Genomic DNA, 21,628 nt, shown 5'->3' on the forward strand with positions numbered 1-21,628 from the left:
ATATAGTGTGGCTGAGCGAGCGGTGTACTACTGTTCCCAGCAGACACAGAGTGGCAGTAAACACAATGCTATATAGTGTGCTGGGTGAGCGGTGTACACAGAGTGGCAGTAAACACAATGCTATATAGTGTGGCTGAGCGAGCAGTGTTCTACTGTTCCCAGCAGACACAGAGTGGCAGTAAACACAATGCTATATAGTGTGGCTGAGCGAGCGGTGTACTACTGTTCCCAGCAGACACAGAGTGGCAGTAAACACAATGCTATATAGTGTGGCTGAGCGAGCGGTGTACTACTGTTCCCAGCAGACACAGAGTGGCAGTAAACACAATGCTATATAGTGTGGCTGAGCAAGGTGCACAGAGTGGCAGTAAACACAATGCTATATAGTGTGGCTGAGCGAGCGGTGTAGTACTGTTCCCAGCAGACACAGAGTGGCAGTAAACAAAATGCTATATAGTGTGGCTGAGCAAGGTACACAGAGTGGCAGTAAACACAATGCTATATAGTGTGGCTGAGCGAGCGGTGTTCTACTGTTCCCAGCAGACACAGAGTGGCAGTAAACACAATGCTATATAGTGTGGTTGAGCGAGGTACACAGAGTGGCAGTAAACACAATGCTATATAGTGTGGCTGAGCGAGCGGTGTACTACTATTCCCAGCAGACACAGAGTGGCAGTAAACAGAATGCTATATAGTGTGGCTGAGCGAGGTACACAGAGTGGCAGTAAACACAATGCTATATAGTGTGGCTGAGCGAGCGGTGTACTACTATTCCCAGCAGACACAGAGTGGCAGTAAACAGAATGCTATATAGTGTGGCTGAGCGAGGTACACAGAGTGGCAGTAAACAGAATGCTATATAGTGTGGCTGAGCGAGCGGTGTACTACTATTCGCAGCAGACACAGAGTGGCAGTAAACAGAATGCTATATAGTGTGGCTGAGCGAGGTACACAGAGTGGCAGTAAACAGAATGCTATATAGTGTGGCTGAGCGAGCGGTGTACTACTATTCCCAGCAGCGACACAATGACTGGGGGGACCCTGGCTAGCGTGGCTGGAGCACGAACTACCCTGCCTGCCTACCCAAAGCTAAACCCACAGACAAATGGCGGAGATATGACGTGGTTCGGGTATTTATTTACCCGAACCATGTGACAGTTCGGCCAATCAGAGCGCGTTCGGGTCCGAACCACGTGACCCGTTCGGCCAATCACAGCGCTAGCCGGACGTTCGGGGAACGTTCGGCCATGCGCTCTTAGTTCGGCCATGTGGCCGAACGGTTTGGCCGAACACCATCAGGTGTTCGGCCGAACTCGAACATCACCCGAACAGGGTGATGTTCTGCAGAACCGGAACAGTGGCGAACACTGTTCGCCCAACACTATTCAGGAGGTGTGTAGTATCCTGTATGTAGCTGGGTGTTTTACAGACTAGAGGTTTCAAAATGTTTTCCAACCACCCTGAGATATTCTCTGTGAGAGTTCCATTCCCTGAGATTATGGGCCTGCCTGGGTGCCCCTCTTTGTGGATGATCGCATGACACACCACAGATTCACTATTAACAGCAGAAAAAAGGATATTACAAAATATACTGATCTACCAATACCAACACACTTTTGTTTACCTGGACACAGTTTAAGCGATTTTCGCGTCACTGTATTAATGGGTGGCTTCAAATCGGGAAACATGAGACTGACACAAGAAACAAAGTTTATACATTGGTTCAAAACTGTACAAGATGGTTTAAACAAGGACTCTAACTTCTTGTGCTGGTACAATGGGTTTTAAATGCCGCAATTTTTAATTTTTCTATCTTTTCATTCATTTTGTGTGCCATATGCTGTGTAAGATGGTGTTTACTGTCACTATCCATTTTATTTGCTTTCATGTGCTGGTTTGTTTTAAATGCCACAATTATCTTAAGCTTAGAATTAATGGTGCATGTAACCAGCCCAGTTACAATTTGAACTCGGAATTTACAATGTCTCCCCATCACCAGAATCTGCTTCATGTCATGTTGAGGGAACTGTTGATCTTATCAATTTAGCAAGGATGCCTGGGAAAGCCTCCTCAGTAACAGTTAAGGCACCTAATTACATTTATGTAGGGTAGTAGAAGAAAACCACAAACAGGTCCGGGAGCCCAATCTGGTGCAATATCGTTAGTTGGTATGAATATATTAAAAAGCAATCGAGTATACACTCACAAAGCCGGGTTGCAGCAAGGCAACCACTCATGTTCGCAGGTGGAGAAAAACCGTCCCCACTCGGCCTTTTGTTTCCAAGATGGTCGCTGCTCCCAGCAAAACGATTTTTTCGTCGAGAAACTTGACTAAAGCACCCTCAATATAGGGTGTATTATATAGTATATATGAGGAAAGACAACTATGTTTTAATTGAGTAGGAGGCGCCCGGTCAGGGTAACATCATAGTGTGAAATAATACTATATCGAGTGATCAAATGGTGACTGATCCAATCACTATAAAGTTACATAGTTACATAGTTATTTTGGTTGAAAAAAGACATACGTCCATCGAGTTCAACCAGTACAAAGTACAACTCCAGCCCGTCCCCCACATACCACTGTTGATCCAGAGGAAGGCGAAAAACCCCCCACAAGGCATGGTCCAATTAGCCCCAAATGGGAAAAATTCCTTCCTGACTCCAGATGGCAATCAGATAAAATCCCTGGATCAACATCATTAGGCATAACCTAGTAATTGTAGCCATGGATGTCTTTCAAAGCAAGGAAAGCATCTAAGCCCCCTTTAAATGCAGGTATAGAGTTTGCCATAACGACTTCCTGTGGCAATGCATTCCACATCTTAATCACTCTTACTGTAAAGAACCCTTTCCTAAATAAATGGCTAAAACGTTTTTCCTCCATGCGCAGCTCATGTCCTCTAGTCCTTTGAGAAGGCCTAGGGACAAAAAGCTCATCCGCCAAGCTATTATATTGCCCTCTGATGTATTTATACATGTTAATTAGATCTCCTCTAAGGCGTCTTTTCTCTAGACTAAATAAACCCAGTTTATCTAACCTTTCTTGGTAAGCAGGACCTTCCATCCCACGTATCAATTTTGTAGCTCGTCTCTGCACCTGCTCTAAAACTGCAATATCTTTTTTGTAATGTGGTGCCCAGAACTGAATTCCATATTCCAGATGTGGCCTTACTAGAGAGTTGAACAGGGGCAATATTATGCTAGCATCTCGAGTTTTTATTTCCCTTTTAATGCATCCCAAAATTTTGTTCGCTTTAGCTGCAGCGGCTTGGCATTGAGTACGATTATTTAACTTGTTGTCGATGAGTACTCCTAAGTCCTTCTCCAAGTTTGATGTTCCCAACTGTATCCCATTTATTTTGTATGGTGCTAGACCATTGGTACGACCAAAATGCATGACTTTACATTTGTCAACATTGAATTTCATCTGCCATGTATGTGCCCATATAGCCATCCTATCCAGATCCTGTTGCAATATGATACTATCTTCCTGAGAGTTGATGATTCTGCACAATTTTGTATCATCTGCAAAAATAGCAACATTGCTCACTACTGCATCTACTAGGTCATTAACCCTCCTGGCGGTTTGTCAAAATCCGCCAGGGGGCAGCAAATACGTTTTTAAATATTTTTTTTTTCATGTAGCGAGACGAGGCCTCGCTACATGATAGCCGCTGCCGAGCGGCATCCCCCCAGCCCCTCCGATCGCCGCCGGCGATCGGAGATCAGGAGATCCCGTTCAAAGAACGGGATCTCCTGGAGGGCTTTCCCCGTCGCCATGGCGACGGGGCGGGATGACGTCACCGATGTCATCGACGTCGTGACGTCAAAGGGGACTCCGATCCACCCCACGGCGCTGCCTGGCACTGATTGGCCAGGCAGCGCACGGGGTCTAGGGGGGGGGGGGCGGCTGCGGTGACGCATATAGCGGCGGATCGGCGGGTAGCGGCGGCGATCGGGCACTGCACGCAGCTAGCAAAGTGCTAGCTGCGTGCAGCAAAAAAAAAATTATGCCAGGGAGGTTAATAAATAAATTGAAAAGCACTGGACCCAGTACAGACCCCTGTGGGACCCCACTGCTAACAGTCTCCCATTTTGAGTACGATCCATTGACCACAACTCTTTGTTTTCTGTCCATTAGCCAGTTCCCTATCCATGCACACAAACTCTTCCCCAGTCCTTGCATCCTCAACTTTTGCACCAGACTTCTGTGGGGAACAGTGTCGACGGCCTTTGCAAAGTCCAAGTATATCACATCTACAGCATTCCCAATATCCATATTAGCATTCACTACCTCATAAAAGCTGAGCATGTTAGTCAAACAGGACCTGTCTTTAGTAAACCCATGTTGATGCTGAGAAATAAGATTATTTTCTACTATGAAGTCATGTATAGTATCTCTTAACCACCCTGGCGTTCTGATTAAATCGCCAGGGTGGCTGCGGGAGGGTTTTTTTTAAATAAAAAAAAAAACTATTTCATGCAGCCAACTGAAAGTTGGCTGCATGAAAGCCCACTAGAGGGCGCTCCGGAGGCGTTCTTCCGATCGCCTCCGGCGGCCAGAAGTAACACAGAAGGCCGCAATAAGCGGCCTTCCGTGTTTCGCTTACCTCGTCGCCATGGCGACGAGCGGAGTGACGTCATGGACGACAGCCGACGTCCTGACGTCAGCCGCCTCTGATCCAGCCCTTAGCGCTGGCCGGAACTGTTTGTTCCGGCTACGCTGGGCTCGGGCGGCTGGGGGGACCCTCTTTCGCCGCTGCACGCGGCAGATCGCCGCGCTGCAGCGGCGATCAGGCAGCACACGCGGCTGGCAAAGTGCCGGCTGCATGTGCTGCTTTTTATTTGGTGAAAATCGGCCCAGCAGGGCCTGAGCGGCAGCCTCTGACGGTGTTGGACGAGCTGAGCTCGTCCAGACCGCTCAGCTGGTTAATAATCCCTCAAATAGTTTGCATACAACTGATGTTAAGCTTACAGGTCTATAATTTCCTGGATCAGATTTTTTGCCCTTCTTAAATAATGGGAAAACGTGGGCTGTACGCCAATCCACTGGGACTCTGCTAGTTGCAAGAGAGTCACAAAAGATAAGATAAAGGGGCTTAGCTATAACTGAACTTAATTCTCTTAGGACCCGAGGTATTGAATAATAAGATCGTCCTACCTTATAGGTGTTTGGCAGAATATAGAGGCAAGTAGAAGTTTATAGTTAAGAATTCGTTTTTTTATTGGTGCACTTTGACTACGCATTTCTCGGCTCACAGCCGCTTCCTCAGGTCAATACAAGTGCCTGTAGAAGATTCAGTCCGAGTATCTTGGCGCCAATGATCACTGGCGCCCGGATACTCGGACTGAGACTTCTACAGGCACTTGTATTGACCTGAGGAAGCGGCTGTGAGCCGAGAAACGCGATATAGTATTTCACACTATGATGTTACCCTGACCGGGCGCCTCCTACTCAATTAAAACATAATTACATTTATGTTTGCTAAAGAATGTTCCTCCTCTGTATGTCAGTGTATATAAGCTGTGTTTTTCAGTATTTGTCAGGAACCAGTCCGACGAAGGCTTTTTATAAGCCGAAAACTTACTGTTTATCCATCTCTAAGTTAGTCAATAAATGGTATCATCCTGATTCAAAACTCCCTAATTTTTTGAGATAGGAATTTTGGGTTTTCATGAGCTGTATGCCCAAATCATCAATATTAAAACAATAAAAGGCTTGAACTACTTCAGTTGTGTGTAATGAATCTAAAATATATGAAAGTCTAATGTTTATCAGTACATTACAGAAAATAATGAACTTTATCACAATATGCAAATTTTTTGAGAAGATCCTGTGTGTGTGTGCATATATATATATATATATATATATATATATATATATATATATCAGAATGACTAAATACAAAAATATGCAAATAAGTGCACAATTGGATAAAGCAATTAGAGATAATGATCAAAAGGGGGGAAGGGGGGAATGTCATTAGGATACATATGTATCGGGCAAAGTACGAAGTTCAGGCATTCTATAGAATGCAGTTCAGGCATTCTATAGAATGCCTGACCATTCTAGGCAAAGTACGAAATGTATGTTTTTGTTACGTACTTTGCCTAGGCATTCTATAGAAGGCCTGAATTTCGTACTTTGCCTGTAACATATACAGTGAATGTACAACTGACCGCCTGTAGATGTGAATGGTCTCTCCCCTCTCCTGTTATATCTGCAGCTCTCTTTCTCTTCCTTACTTTAGTTTTTCAGTAGTGCTCTCTTGTCTGTGCCTCTGCTTTGCTTTGTCAGTGTCACCAATGGCTGGTCTCTTCTTTAGTCTCTACCTCTATTTTTTCACAAAAATCATGCTTATTTCTTGCTGCAAGTAGAGCATTGTATCATGACTCTAAACTTATTTTTTTGCTGCATCATGGCTTTTCAGGCTCCTCTCCCTCACTAGCCTTCAACTGCCAAAACCCAACTGCAATTTTTCCCCTGCACATGTCCAGCTTTTCTCTCCTCTTTCCTGCTCATGGGCTCTCCCTGGCAGCACCTGAAGGCTCCTTCACAGCAGCACTTTCCCCAAACAGTAAATATCAGCATGCATGCACCCATCATCACTAGCCTCACTGACAGCATAGGTATTGCAGCTGTTACAGTCAACATGTGAAAAAAAGCAGGCATTCTATAGATAACCGGGTAGTCTATAGAATGCCTAGGCAAAGTACGTAACTAAACACATATTTTGTACTTTGCATAATTGCTTCAGCCATGCTATAGAATGCCTGATTTCGTACTTTGCCTGTAACATATATACACACAAGCTTAGTTTAGAAAAAATAAGGGAAATATTAAGAAAAATAATATAAATAAGGAGAATGCGACAAAAAGGTCACACTAGGGGCTTGATTCACAATGCAGTGCTAACTGTTAGCACGCTTGTGAAAAGCCCTTTATCATGCCTAAGCACACTTTCCACGTGATAAATAGGGCTCGTGAAAAAGTTCTGCGCGCAAAACTTTGCGTGCGCAAGGTCCTGCGTGCAAAACTTTGTGCGCGTAAAGGCCGGTGCGACGTTAAGGTCACATCCAATGCGACGTTATAGGGGCATCGGGTGCGGCGTTTTGCGCGTTGGACTTTGCGCGCGATCTGATTTTCAAAACGGTGCTAACCTAGTTAGCACCCTATTTAACACGCCCAAAGTCTTTAGGCGTGCTAACTAGGTTAGCACCGCTTTGTGAATCAAAATCTATAAGTGCAAAGTAGGATCAATAGAAAAAAATGATGATGATGATGATGATGATGATGATGAAGCGACAAAAAGGTTGCATCAAATTATTAATGAGTGTACATAAATATATAAACAGTCAATTGCAGCAGTGAACAATTAAATGAACAATGGACGCATAGAAAAAAGACCTAGCAGCACCTAGCCCAGGCATGGGCAAACTCGGCCCTCCAGCTGTTACGGAACTACAAGTCCCACAATGCATTTGCCTTTATAAGTCATGACTGTGGCTGTCAGACTCCTGCAATGCATTGTGGGACTTGTAGTTCTTTAACAGCTGGAGGGCCGAGTTTGCCCAAGCCTGACCTAGCCTCTTCAGAAGCGAGAGTTCCCTTCGAGGTGCACTAAGGCTTTCCGGCGGTTTCCTTTCTCCTTCCTCTCTTTGTTTATGTAAGTGACTCTTGTTCGGCCCAAGAGCTTTCAGGGTGGAATTTTTTTATGCACATCATTATGATGGGATTACTGGTTTTTGGTCTTTTTTCTATGCGTCCATAGTTCATTTAATTGTTCACTGCTGCAATTGGCTGTTCATATATGTATACACAATAATTTGATGCAACCTTTTTGTCGCTTCATCATCATCATTTTTTTTCTATTCATCCTACTTTGCACTTATAGTGTGACCTTTTTGGTGCATTCACCTTATTTATATTATTTTTCTTAATAGTTCCCTCATTTATTCTAAACTAAGTGTGTGTATACATACATATATATCCTAATGACACCCCCCTCCCCCCTTTGAGGATTATCTCTCTGATTATAATGATTATTTATAATATTTAGTAGATGTAGTCAGGAATAAGCCAGGAGTTAATTTTCAGGAAATCAGTCCAAACCAAGTGAGGTACAGGAACATAGAACAAACGGATAGTCAAGGTATTACCAAAGATCAAAGCCAGGATTTCAATTCATAAAGGGTTAATCTTTTAGGACACAAGGAATACGAGGAATCTGATGTGATGCTCAGGCAGCCACCATCAAACAAATAAGTCCTTATAAAACATAATGCAGGAAGTTTAGCTCACCTGCTCACATGCAAACAGGGATGCATAGCAGATTGCAGCCACTAGGTGGCACGTGAACATCTAAAGGTCCTTGAAGGGAAAACCGTTCTGCAATCAGAGTCCTGAGCTGGTGGGTTGCCATGGGCAATCACTTGCTGAGGTGTGACAGGGCTTATAGGAGAGCAAATGAGAGCAAATGAGAGCAAAGTGAATGAGAAAGTGTCACAAGTAATAGAAGAAAGAAAGAAAGCAGACAAACTGAAGGAGATATTGGAAAACAATTTGTCACCTAATATGGCTGTAAACATCACCAACTGAGACAGGTAATGGCCTTAATTTACTAAGGGCAGGTCGTAAAATCCTTTTGGTCTGTAAAATACCACATATTTTACACTTTTCCCCCAAATTTACTGAAGATCTGCAGGAGCCAGAGGTTCGGTAATTTACCGAACAAACATGCCTCAATTCACTAAGCCCTGTTCGGTAAGTGTCACTTACCAGCCGTGTAGCAGGTCAGCGGTGAGGCAGGGAGTTGTGTGTAGGAGTCAGGGTTTCTTGTCCAGTGCATCTCTGACATTCCTTTAGATCAGAGGTTCCCAACCGGTGTGGCGCAACACATGTGCCTGCAGCACCTGCAGATTGTGACTGAACCCCTAATTGTGCCTGCAGCATCAGAAGATTGTAACAGAGCCCCTCATTGTTCCTGCAGCATCAGCAGATTGTTACTGAGCCCCTCATTGTGCCTGCAGCATCAGCAGATTGTTACTGAGCCCCTCATTGTGCCTGCAGCATCAGCAGATTGTGACTGAGCCCCTCATTGTGCCTGCAGCATCAGCAAATTGTTACTGAGCCCCTCATTGTGCTTGCAGCATCAGCAGATTGTTACTGAGTCCCTTATTGTGCCTGCAGCATCAGCAGATTGTTACTGAGCCCCTTATTGTGCCTGCAGCATCAGCAGATTGTTACTGAGCCCCTCATTGTGCCTGCAGCATCAGCAGATTGTTACTGAGCCCCTCATTGTGCCTGCAGCATAAGCAGATTGTTACCGAGTCCCTCATTGTGCCTGCAGCATCAGCAGATTGTTACTGAGCCCCTCATTGTGCTTGCAGCATCAGCAGATTGTTACGGAGTCCCTCATTGTGCCTGCAGCATAAGCAGATTGTTACTGAGCCCCTTATTGTGCCTGCAGCATCAGCATATTGTTACTGAGCCCCTCATTGTGCCTGCAGCATCAGCAGATTGTTACTGAGCCCCTCATTGTGCCTGCAGCATAAGCAGATTGTTACTGAACCCCTCATTGTGCCTGCATCATCAGAAGATTGTTACTGAACCCCTTATTGTGCCTGCAGCATCAGCAGATTGTTACTGAGCCCCTCATTGTGCCTGCATCATCAGCAGATTGTTACTGAGCCCCTCATTGTGCCTGCAGCATCAGCAGATTGTTACTGAACCCTTCATTGTGCCTGCAGCATCAGCAGATTGTTACTGAGCCCCTTATTGTGCCTGCAGCATCAGCATATTGTTACTGAGCCCCTCATTGTGCCTGCAGCATCAGCAGATTGTTAATGAGCCCCTCATTGTGCCTGCTGCATCAGCAGATTGTCACTGAGCCCCTCATTGTGCCTGCATCATCAGCAGATTGTTACTGAGCCCCTCATTGTGCCTGCAGCATCAGCAGATTGTTACTGAACCCTTCATTGTGCCTGCATCATCAGCAGATTGTTACTGAACCCTTCATTGTGCCTGCAGCATCAGCAGATTGTTACTGAGCCCCTCATTGTGCCTGCAGCATCAGCATATTGTCACTGAACCCCTCATTGTGCCTGCAGCATCAGCATATTGTCACTGAGCCCCTCAGTGTGCCTGCAGCATCAGCAGATTGTTACTGAGCCCCTCATTGTGCCTGCAGCACCAGCAGATTGTCACTGAGCCCCTCATTGTGCCTGCTGCATCAGCAGATTGTTACTGAGCCCCTCATTGTGCCTGCAGCATCAGCAGATTGTTACTGAGCCCCTCATTGTGCCTGCTGCATCAGCAGATTGTCACTGAGCCCCTCATTGTGCCTGCATCATCAGCAGATTGTTACTGAGCCCCTCATTGTGCCTGCAGCATCAGCAGATTGTTACTGAACCCTTCATTGTGCCTGCATCATCAGCAGATTGTTACTGAACCCTTCATTGTGCCTGCAGCATCAGCAGATTGTTACTGAACCCTTCATTGTACCTGCAGCATCAGCAGATTGTTACTGAGCCCCTCTTTTCAATCATACGTGATGTCTCATGTATATCTGAATGTTTGGCGTGATGTGATGTGTCACGGATATCTGAATGTTTGGCATGATGTGTCACGACCTTGAAAAGGTTGGGAACCACTGCTTTAGATGTACTGCAGCCACTAGGTGGAGCTCTTTTGCATGACAAAATACAGATTTTCACATCTAAAGGAATGCAGAAAAGGCTCAAAATAGGTCACCTTCCTCTGCTCTGTGAGAGTGAGGACCAGCCCAATACCCTGTCGCATCAAATCAGCATGAGAAGCAGGGCTGTGTGGCTCTTCCTTTTGGCTGCCTGGCTCTCCTAAAGGCTGTCTGTCAAAGGTACCATATAGAGATAGAGCATGTAAAGAGTGAGTTATTGGCTGCTATGAGCTGGAGAAAAGTATCAAACACTCTTGCCCGATTTGCCGAATGCATAAAGCTTTGTGAATTGCAATTTCTGGTGCTTCCTGAGGCAGTTACCGCACAAGTCGGTAATTTACCTCACTAGTTGATCATCCTAATTTTCTGTGTGGCAATAGGTTTAGTGAATTGGAATTTGGGAAGGTGATTGGTAAAATCAGCTGTTTTTAGCATTACCGAATGCAGTAATGCTTTGTGAAATGAGGTCTATATCTAAATACTAGCATATTCTTGCCAGGAACTCACTCATTTCAAAGGGCCCAGTCTGAATGTAATACAGAACTAATCAATTATGTGACTTGGGAATTTGCAGCCATTTTACAGAAAAGAATGAAAATATGCTTGCAAAATAAGAGTTGCAGATTACTCAAAAAGCTCATGGGGAACCAGAACTCCTAGGAGTATGTAAGGGGCTGAAAGGGATCAAAAAGCCTCCTTACTAATATGCTATGTACAGCAGAATTCCGGCCTCTTAAAACACAAGGTATTTGCGATTATTCAGGTTGGAGTGAGCAATTGAGTGCATCACTGCTGAATATGCAAATCATCCATTTGTTGTCCCTGATAGTTAAACACACCTCCAGAACCGCTAGAATGCAATAATGTTAATATTACAGAGACAAACTAATCCAACATGCATAAAGACTGTTTCATATTGGGCTTATTACACTCCTCTGTCCATGAAGAGGCTGGGGCAGGGCGCTGTACACAAGAGCCCTCTTTGTCTACAGAACTTTGTACGATTCGTTATCAGTGGCTAAGCAGATGCAGTCATTAGAACAAGTGTGCATAGAGCAGAAACATTTTTCACTCCGCACCCTTAGTTACTCAGGATGGGAAAATAAACGTCTCCCCCTATGGGGCCCCCTGCGGCTTCTGGGCCCTCCTGTGGCTGCTCCCCTTGCAGGGTCTATTGTTACGCCCCTAATGTTTATCCAATTTATGAGTCTGTGCTGTAACTTTGTGCAATTGTAATTTTTAGTTATGTATACTAGAGCTGCTATTAGGAATATAGTAACATAGTATTATGTGTGTAATATGGGGCTAAGGTGGTAGGTGGCATCTTTCTTGTGTGGAATCTATAGAAAGCCTTGTGCTGAACGGATTTCTTGTTGGAGGACATATTGATCAGAGTGCTGCTACTGGGCTAAATGTATTACGTGAAGATTCAAAGTTATCTGTTGAAGCAAGAAAACCTCTAGTTTGGTGACTATTAAAGTTTTTATATTGTGACCTAGTTGGACTAATTTTTACCTAGCCCTGGTGCTGTGGAATGCAGTTTTTTTTACATTGGTATACATAGTACTTTAGGTATATTAGTTGGCATACATACATGTTATACACAGATAATTTGTGAGTGGTTACATCTTTTCCAAATCTTTTTTATAAAAGGTTCCTTGTGATATATGAGGTTCTGCAACCTGCAACTTTTTCCAGATCAAAACCATTAGAGATTTGTGTTGACCTTGTTCAGTTCCACTGGATGAGCCATGAGCTTTTTAAAAATCTCTACTTTAATCCCCCAGTTCTGAGGCTGAATGGCCTTCTGAAGCACTGTTTTCTGAAATGCTGATGTCTCCTGACTGAACCTGACCACCATTTCCTGGTCCAAGAACATCATCATTCTGTTCAGTGGTGCTTGTAGTTGTCTTCACATTAAAGGCTGCATTCCTCTGGAGTCTTGGTGATCTTAAAGCATTTTCACTTTGATCATTTTTCTGGGAGCAAATCATAAAGAAGTTATCAACTTTAAAGTAATTCTCTACTATCTCTATTGAATTCATCATTAGAGAGAAAAATTAGCGAAAAGCAGGAAAAAATAAATCAATACATTGCAAAGTGAGAAGTTAAAAAATAGAAGAGAGATCAAGAAATGATTGATATTCACCATGTAATATGTTCATATTTGATCCACAATCAGCCTTCACGTAATCATGTTTACTACTGGCAGACATGGAAAAAAAAAAAAAAAAACAGCACCAACTGCCATTATCTATAACCATACCCCCTAACAATACAATAGGCTAAAATGTTGTTCTTTTACATATGCACAGAGGGAGATACTGGTTGCTTGGCAGTTGGAAACAGCTGTTATTTCCCACAATGAAACAAGGCTCATAGACAGGAAACTGTCAGGATCTAGGTCCTGACATCACACTGTGGGAGGGGTTTCGCCACAATATCAGCCATAGAGACCCCCTGATGATCTATTGGAGAAAAGGTTAAGAATTATTTTGGGAAGGGAGGGTATCAGCTATGTATTGGGATGAAGTTCAATCCTTGGTTACAGTTCTTCTTTAACCACCCTGGCGTTCTATTAAGATCGCCAGGGCGGCTGCGGGAGGGTTTTTTTTTAAATTAAAAAAAAACTATTTCATGCAGCCAACTGAAAGTTGGCTGCATGAAAGCCCACTAGAGGGCGCTCCGGAGGCGTTCTTCTGATCGCCTCCGGCGGCCAAAAGTAACACGGAAGGCCGCAATGAGCGGCCGTCCGTGTTTTGCTTACTTCATCGCCATGGCGACGAGCGGAGTGACGTCCTGACGTCAGCCGCCTCCGATCCAGCCCTTAGCGCTGGCCGGAACTATTTGTTCCGGCTACGCAGGGCTCAGGCGGCTGGGGGGACCCTCTTTCGCCGCTGCTCGCGGCGGATCGCCGCGGAGCGGCGGCGATCAGGCAGCACACGCGGCTGGCAAAGTGCCGGCTGCGTGTGCTGCTTTTTATTTCAGCCAAATCGGCCCAGCAGGGCCTGAGCGGCACCCTCTGGCGGTAATGGACGAGCTGAGCTCGTCCATACCGCTAAGGTGGTTAAAGGGAAGATCCGCGCAGGATATAAAAAACAAACTGCACTTACCTGGGGCTTCTTCCAGCTCCTGGCGTCTAGCGGTGAAGAAGCTGACCTCGCCAGGTCGGCATCCGGGTCGGCTTCTGTGCGCTCCACGGCGGGGGGGGTCACGTGGTGTAAGTGACGTCATTGGGTGTCTACTGCGCAGGCGCAGTGATGTCCCTACACCACGTGACCCCCCGCCATGTCCCCGATGATGTCCCTACACCACGTGACCCCCCGCCATGGAGCGCACAGAAGCCGACCCGGAAGCCGACCTGGCGGGGTCGCTTCTTCCCCGCTGGACGCCGGGAGGGAGAGGAGCTGCGTCGAGGGCACCGATCGACTGCCAGGAGCTGGAAGAAGCCCCAGGTAAGCGCAGTTTGTTTTTTTATATCCTGTGCGGACCTTCCCTTTAAAGCCCATTTCCAGGAATCTACTATATAAAATGTATGATTATAATTTTTATTGTGCCTCAAGAATGGGTTTGTGTGAAAAACTTTACATGCATTGACCTAAGTAAACTGAACAAGCTTTCAGTCATTCTATGCCCTGGATACTTTTATAAAATCATATTGCAGGCTCTGCTGTGGACAGCTCAAGAGGCAGCAGTATCTTGAAAGTAAGGCACAAGCTGACAGCGCAACAGCTATGCCTGATTTAGTGTTAAAAGTTATCTCACACTCAATATATTTGCATTTCTACTGCTGGAGTAATAGACTTGAGCTGTCCACAGCAGACACTGCAACTTATGCAATATTTGAAGGATTTTGAATCCAAATATAGTGAAAGGATTAGGGGTCAACGCAGAGAATCAAAAGATCTTTCTTGAATTATCAGACAACCTGAAATTTGAACAACTAGAGGCCAAACTCCAGACGAAGGTTAATCAGTATCAAGATGAAGTTAAACATAGTAAACAGAAAAAATATTTAAGGGACAATCAGGAGAAGTGTATAACTGGGTGGATAAATCTCACAACCCTGTGTTAGCACATGACTCACAGACTGAACAGGAGACAAACATTCCATCAGGCATTGAGTCAAACACATCAACCAATTACGACTCAGACACAAACACAAGACCAAAAAATAGCAACATTAAGAAAAAGTAGCCCCTGAGAAACACTCCAAGTAACACAAGGGGTGTTTTTTTAGGCTAACCACGCCCAACCCCCCGACAGTCGAAGAGTGGGCAGGTACAGGGGCTACAGGAAAGAAAGAGATGGGGCTATAAAGGCCAAAGGAGGGGCATGACGAGCCATCGATGGTAACTGAATGGGTGTATCCCCAAGAGGGAGACAATCAGATGAGGGTAATAAATCTGTCATCAGGAACACTTAATGGCTTCCAAATAACTCTCCTGTCGAAAGAACTCACTTTTGTCCCCGCTGTAAAATTTGATTGTTTTGAATGGATGAAAGATGTACACCTGTTTGCCAGGAAGCTGATAAAAATGTTTGAGAGTCAGGAAGCTAAAGAGAAATGAACCATCAGAAGTAAGAATGAGGTATTAACTGCAATGAGTGATCTGCAGAGGGAGGCATCAGAGGGGAGACCCACCATAGCACCGCCCACTAATCTGAAACAGAGAATTACATTTCGTCCGTCCCGCTCTTAACTACTTTCGCCTTTTGGATGTTGCTATTACGTTCAAAAGGCTTCTGCTGCTCTGTTGCGTGCTGCTGTGCCTGCGTGCTCACGTGCCATCGCTTGTTAGCCCAGAGATCAATGAATGGGAACACAGTTCCCATTCATTGATCTAAGTCCCCGTTAGAAAGACAGATGTTTCCCATCCTCACTTCACTTCCTGTAAGCGAGAGAGCTCGCATACAGGATTAAAACATTTTTTTTGACTGTGGCCATCTTGTGGCCAATTAGTAAAACTACATCTACATACATTTTTTTTTAAAATACATACAATTTATTACATTGAAAAATAACTGTTTACCCCCACACTCCAAATAGTACCCAAATACATTTTTTAATAAAAAAAAAATTCCAACAAAAAAACAAAACATAAATAGTTACCTAAGGATCTGAACTTTTTTAATATGCATGTGAATAGGGAATATTACAACTATTTTTTAAAAATTATAATTATTATAGTGATGGACGCAAAACTGTAAAAATGCACCTCTATTTCCAAATAAAATATTGGAGCCATACATTGTGATTGGGACATAATTTAAATTGTGTAATAACCAGGACAAATGGGCAAATACAATACATGGGTTTTAATTATGGTAGCATGTATTATTTTAAAGCTATAATGGCTGAAAACTGAGAAATAATGATTTTTTTCTTAATATTTCCATTAAAATGCATATAGAAAAAAAATATTCTTAGCAAAATGTACCACCCAAAGAAAGCCTAATTAGTGGCAGAAAAAAACGATATAGATCAATTAATTGTGATAAGTAGTGATCAAATTTTGGTGAATGAATGGGAGGTGAAAATTGCTCGGATGCATAAGGTGAAAAACGACTGATGGCTGAAGTGGTTAATATCCAAACAAAAGTACATTTGTTAACATGGTGACCAAAGACCTGAGGATTTGGGAGCTTATAATAAATAGGATTCCTATCAATGAAAAACTCACACATGAGGAAAGAGCAGCTGCAAGGATTCCTCCTGTGGCGTGTTCTGTCCGTTGGGGTGGAGCCACAAAGTACAGTTCTGGCTTGTCTGCCTGCATTCGGTTGTGCATTCGCAATGAGTCACATTGTCGTTTGCAATTGCTCTGCAGTTCTGGGCAGCTCAGGATGCTGTCATCATTCCACTAATTGCTTACTACAGCTGAGCTGCGGCCAGATAGCCCTGGATTTCCTGCAGGCATGTTGTTACATAATACTCCATGTATTTCCTATGGAGTCCTTTGCATTCACAACCAGCTAGCAAATGGTAATCAAGCCAGCTCAGGATTGAATGATTACCATTCAGCTGTGTGGAGATTTGCATGCTTGCATCCATTGGTCAATGCCGGCATAAAAGTCTGTCTCACCTTTTAGACCTCGCCCATCATAGCGATCACTATGCTGGTCTGCTGGACACTGTGCTACTCTGTATAGTTCTGTTATTGTAGTTCAATGCAACCTTATTACTTGTGCTTTAGCTAGTTCTTGATAAATATGTATGCAGACTTGCTAATATATATTTATCCATTAGCTGAGCCGTTTATTATCTTTCTGTATTATTGTTTATTGCCTAGTTTCCATGCCTGATGGACGTTCATTGCATCCACGGTGGGTCAGTGAAGTCCATTATCCAGATAGCTTGGATTCTGCCATCACCACGTTGGTGACTGGTAGTATTCCGGCTACTCTAGTTCTGGGAACATAACTATAGGCTGCGGTTGCTATTAGTTATGTTCTTTCCTGTAGCTTTGTCTGTGTGGATGCTTGCTGGTGATTGTTTTTAGCCTGCTTGCTCTGCTTCTGTGGACGTGACTGTGAGCTGTGGTTGCTACAAGTTACGCTCCAATCTAGTCCTGTCTTGTACCTGTCTGAATGCTTGCTATCGCTAAGGCAGCGCAACATCGCACTGCGCTGCCATTGTGTCTTACTTGTCTAGTTACACTCCAATCTATAGTCCTGTCTTGTACCTGCCTGAGTGCTTGCTATCGCAAGGGCAACGCAACATCTCACTGCACTGCCATTGCGTCTAATTTGTAGCGCTATCAGAAGCCCAGAGCTGCAGTTGCTCTGGGCAGCCTGTGTAGCCTCTTCCATTAATCAGCTACCAGTCTTGCTGCTCTGGGTGGTCAAAGTTTAACCCCCAAGCATTACACCTGTGATTTGTAAACAGACAGTATTGCTTATGCACACAAGCATTACAGCAGCTTTACATGATCGACAACAAAACAAACAACTGGTTTTGAAACCTGCAGACAAAGGCAGTAACATTGTGGTGATGGATAGAGACAAGTATCAAACTATGTGCCTAGAAATCCTGAACAATAGGGCAGCACGGTGGCGTAGTGGTTAGCTCTCTCGCCTTGCAGCGCTGGGTCCCTGGTTCGAATCCCAGCCAGGGCACTATCTGCAAAGAGTTTGTATGTTCTCTCCGTGTCTGCGTGGGTTTCCTCCGGGCACTCCGGTTTCCTCCCACATTCCAAAAAACATACGGATAAGTTAATTGGCTCCCCCTAAAATTGGCCCTAGACTACAGTACTTACACTACATAATATAGATATGGCAATGGTAGGGATTAGATTGTGAGCTCCTTTGAGGGACAGTTAGTGACAAGATATATATATATACACTGTACAGCGCTGCGTAATATGTCGGCGCTATATAAATACTAAATAATAATAAAAAAAAAAATAATCAATATACAGTTTTGGCCTCCAATCCACTACCCAGATATAAAGAAGAGCTCCTATGAATTTCAGAGAATAGTGTCAGTACAGGTGCCTTTAGAGATGGCCCGAACGGTTCGTCGATGAGCTATTTATGGCGAAGATCAGGTATTCGTGCTCACCACGAGCACATGGCGATATTCGACCCACCCCCATACATCATCATTGGGCTAAACGTTGAGCCCTTACATCACAGTCAGCAGGCACATGGTCAGCCTGCACTCCCTCACGGACCCACCACCATCTATAAAAACGCACTCGCACCGGCCATGTTTCAGTCTGACTTTGGCTGGTATGGTGAGGGGAAGGGAGAGACACGTTGCTGAGATAGGGAAAGCGTTAGCTAGGCTGTCCAAAGCTACAGCTTAGTCCAAAACCTGTCACTTCTGTCAGATTTCTACAACCTACTGTAAGTAATTTATGGCTCATTTTACTCTGGAAAAAATGTACTTCTTATTTGTATATGTTTGCAAATATTTTAAATTTTACAGTTTTTCGCTGTAGTGCCCCTTTAAGGGTGATGTCACAGCACAACGGAATAAAGGTACCACTGCCAGTAATCCTCCTCCCATGTCCACGCAGGCAAGATGGTCGTGGATGTTTTCCCCGGGATTTAGGGGGTCTAAAGTGCTCATTTTGCGGCGGGGATGCAGCAGTTTACATGTAATGAGACTACTGAAGCGAACTAGCAGGTAAAAATACCAATTTTTGTTCGCTTCAGAGTCTCTTTAAGTGAGAGTCAAGGAGCATTGGATAAACTGAAGAAATAAGGTCTTTTTTGGAGGGGGCACATTTAAACAAACCAAATACCGCGGAGGGATCTATAGTTAAAGCTCTGATTTGTTTCTGTTTAATAAATGCATGCTGTAATTGAATACAATAATAGCTTTATTTATACCGGAAGGGGGTAGGTTCTGCAACAATAAATCAGGAAAATAAATCAGTTGTCGATTTTTAATTATTTGACGAAGATAACAAATTCTAACAGTAGCCCAAGTTGGTCCAAAGGGGAGTTTACCAAATTCAGGCAGCTGTTTATTACCCCAAAGAGGCATAACCTCTGTAAATCCTTTTATGTTCTGAAGGGTCTTAGCTAAGCTATATCCCATACTTTTTGCATTAATTTCAACGTAGCTAACTTATTATATTGTTCAACATTAGAAGTGTCTAAAGCCTCAAAGATTACATCACATTCAGTGAGCCAAATTAAGAGATTCTTAGAGGAGTCTAATAATTCGGGAGTACTCCATCCTGCAATCTGTTGTAGCTGAGCAGCCAAGAAATAAACCCAGGGATTGGGCAGTGCTAACCCACCTTCATCTTTTGGATAGTGCAAGTATTCCAATTTAACCCTAGGGCTTTTTTTATTCCACACCTATTTCCTAAAAAGTTTATCTATCACTTTAAAAATTCTTAGCGGGAGCCATATAGGAGACTTATGGACAACATATAGGATTTTTGGCATCAAAACCATTTTAATGAGGTTGATCCTAGCAACAACCGATAGTGGGAGTTTAGCCCAAGCAGATATTTTACTCCTGCAGTGCTCAATTAGTGGGCCCACAATTAATTTCTCAAATTAAGAGGGATCGGGAGATATATTAATTCCCAAATATCGGAATGACGATACACAATTTAATTTAAGGTGCGAAACAAAGTGAGGGCCAACAAAGAGATCCAGGGGCATCAGACAGGACTTATCCCAGTTTATGGTTAACCCTGAATAAAAACCAAATTTATCAAGAACCTGAATACTATAAAGCAGCGACCCGTAGGTATCATTTAAAAACATCAACGTATCGTCTGCATATAATGACACTTTTTCTTCCACATCCCCAAATTTAAACCCTTGAATGTAGAAGATCTTATAAATTCAGCAAGGGACTCAATCGCTATTGTGAATAGAAGGGGTGAGAGCGTACACCCTTGACTAGTTCCTCTGGAAAGGGAGATACTATCTGAAATTAGACCATTGGTCGCAACACATGCTTTAGGATTTTGATACAGAATTTTAATCCACTTAATAGAATTAGGACCAAAACTAATTTTCTCCAAGAGAGTAAACAAATAACCCCTCTCAACACTATCAAATGCTTTGGCAATGTCCAAAGAGAAAATTGCTTTATTACCTATGTTGTCAGGGATCACCTGCATATTCAAATAGGCCCTCCTAATATTTACCGCTGTTGATTTCAATGGAATAAATCCAGTTTGATCTGAATGAATTAACTTAGTTATTACTTGCGGTAGTCTAGTGGCTAAAACTTTGGCCAACATTTTTACATCTGATGTAAGTAGGGAAATAGGTCGGTATGAACCAGTCAATAACGGGACCTTATCTGGTTTTGCTATCAGAATAATTAGCGCCTCCGTTAACGAAGGTGGAAGTTCATTTCTTACAAAAGCTGTTTGAAGCATAGCTTTATTCTAGGGACCAGAATTTCTGAATAGCATTTGTATAGTTCCATGGGAAGCCCATCCATCCCAGGTGCTTTGTGATTATCAAAAGATGCTTTGGCTATCACCAATTCAGCTTCAGAAATTGGATTATCCAAAAAAGTATAATCCTCAGAATTGAATGTAGGTGCGATAGCATTAAAGGGAACCTAAATTGAGAAGGATATGGATTTTTCCTTTTAAAATAAAACCAGTTGCCTGACTCTTTTGCTGATCCTGTGTCTCTAATACCTTTCGCCACAGCCCCTGAACAAGCATGCCGATCAGGTGTTCTGACTGAAATCAGACTGGATTAGCTGCATGCTTGTTTCAGGTCTGTGATTCAGCCACTACTGCAGCCAAAGAGATCAGCAGGACTACCAGGCAACTGGTATTGTTTAAAAGGAAACTTCTATATCCTTGTCAGTTTAGGTTCCCTTTAAAGTGGTCTGAAACTCCGACATAACATTCAATAAAAATGTGCTTTCCTACTTTTTATTACTCATACAGTTATCATATTTGGTTTTGTGCATAAGTAATATTGTCTTTTTACAAATTACAAGTTTGCAAAGTGTAGTTTATCTTGCCCTGGAACCTGCCATTGCATTTTATTCAAACTGCTTTTTATTATATATTAACATCTTCTTATTCGCTGTTCTGAGCTGTTTGTGTGCATGAAGCACAGAGAGCTTCACAGTGAGCTCCTTTTCACTTGTTACACTGTATTTACACACATATATCAACATTGGAATGCAAACAAAGATATTGTTATCTCCAGTTTGGATGCGGATTTGAAGCTGAATAGCAAGACAAAGTGCTTGTTTTTAAACATTTCAGTGATATTCTGCTGAAAAAAATTCTGGGATAGTAGCTTTCAAGCTGTGCAGAATCTTTTAGAGCAAACTAGAATTGCTGACTTTCAGACCACTTTAGTTTCAAAATTACTTTATTCCGTTATCTTCATACATAGAGAGGGAAATAGTGCAATTTGCAGTAGGTACAGTAGTTTACAGTTCGGAAAAGATGAAGTAATTACCATAATGAAATTTA

At 43.4% G+C, this 21,628-nt stretch overlaps 1 protein-coding gene across 3 annotated transcripts in view; it reads right to left on the reverse strand.

Annotated features, from left to right (window-relative positions):
* Positions 1-12,163: 12,163 nt before the first annotated feature.
* MFSD6 (major facilitator superfamily domain containing 6) overlaps positions 12,164-21,628 on the reverse strand; it is a 538,131-nt gene continuing 528,666 nt past the window's right edge. For all 3 annotated transcript variants that reach the window (XM_068244933.1, XM_068244934.1, XM_068244935.1), the window contains one exon: positions 12,164-12,679. In XM_068244933.1, coding sequence (XP_068101034.1) covers positions 12,476-12,679 — 204 coding nt within the window. In that variant the 3' untranslated portion in view covers positions 12,164-12,475. The remainder of the gene's footprint in view (positions 12,680-21,628) is intronic.

This window comes from Hyperolius riggenbachi, chromosome 7, assembly GCF_040937935.1.
Source record: "Hyperolius riggenbachi isolate aHypRig1 chromosome 7, aHypRig1.pri, whole genome shotgun sequence".
Classification (NCBI taxonomy): Eukaryota; Metazoa; Chordata; class Amphibia; order Anura; family Hyperoliidae; genus Hyperolius; species Hyperolius riggenbachi.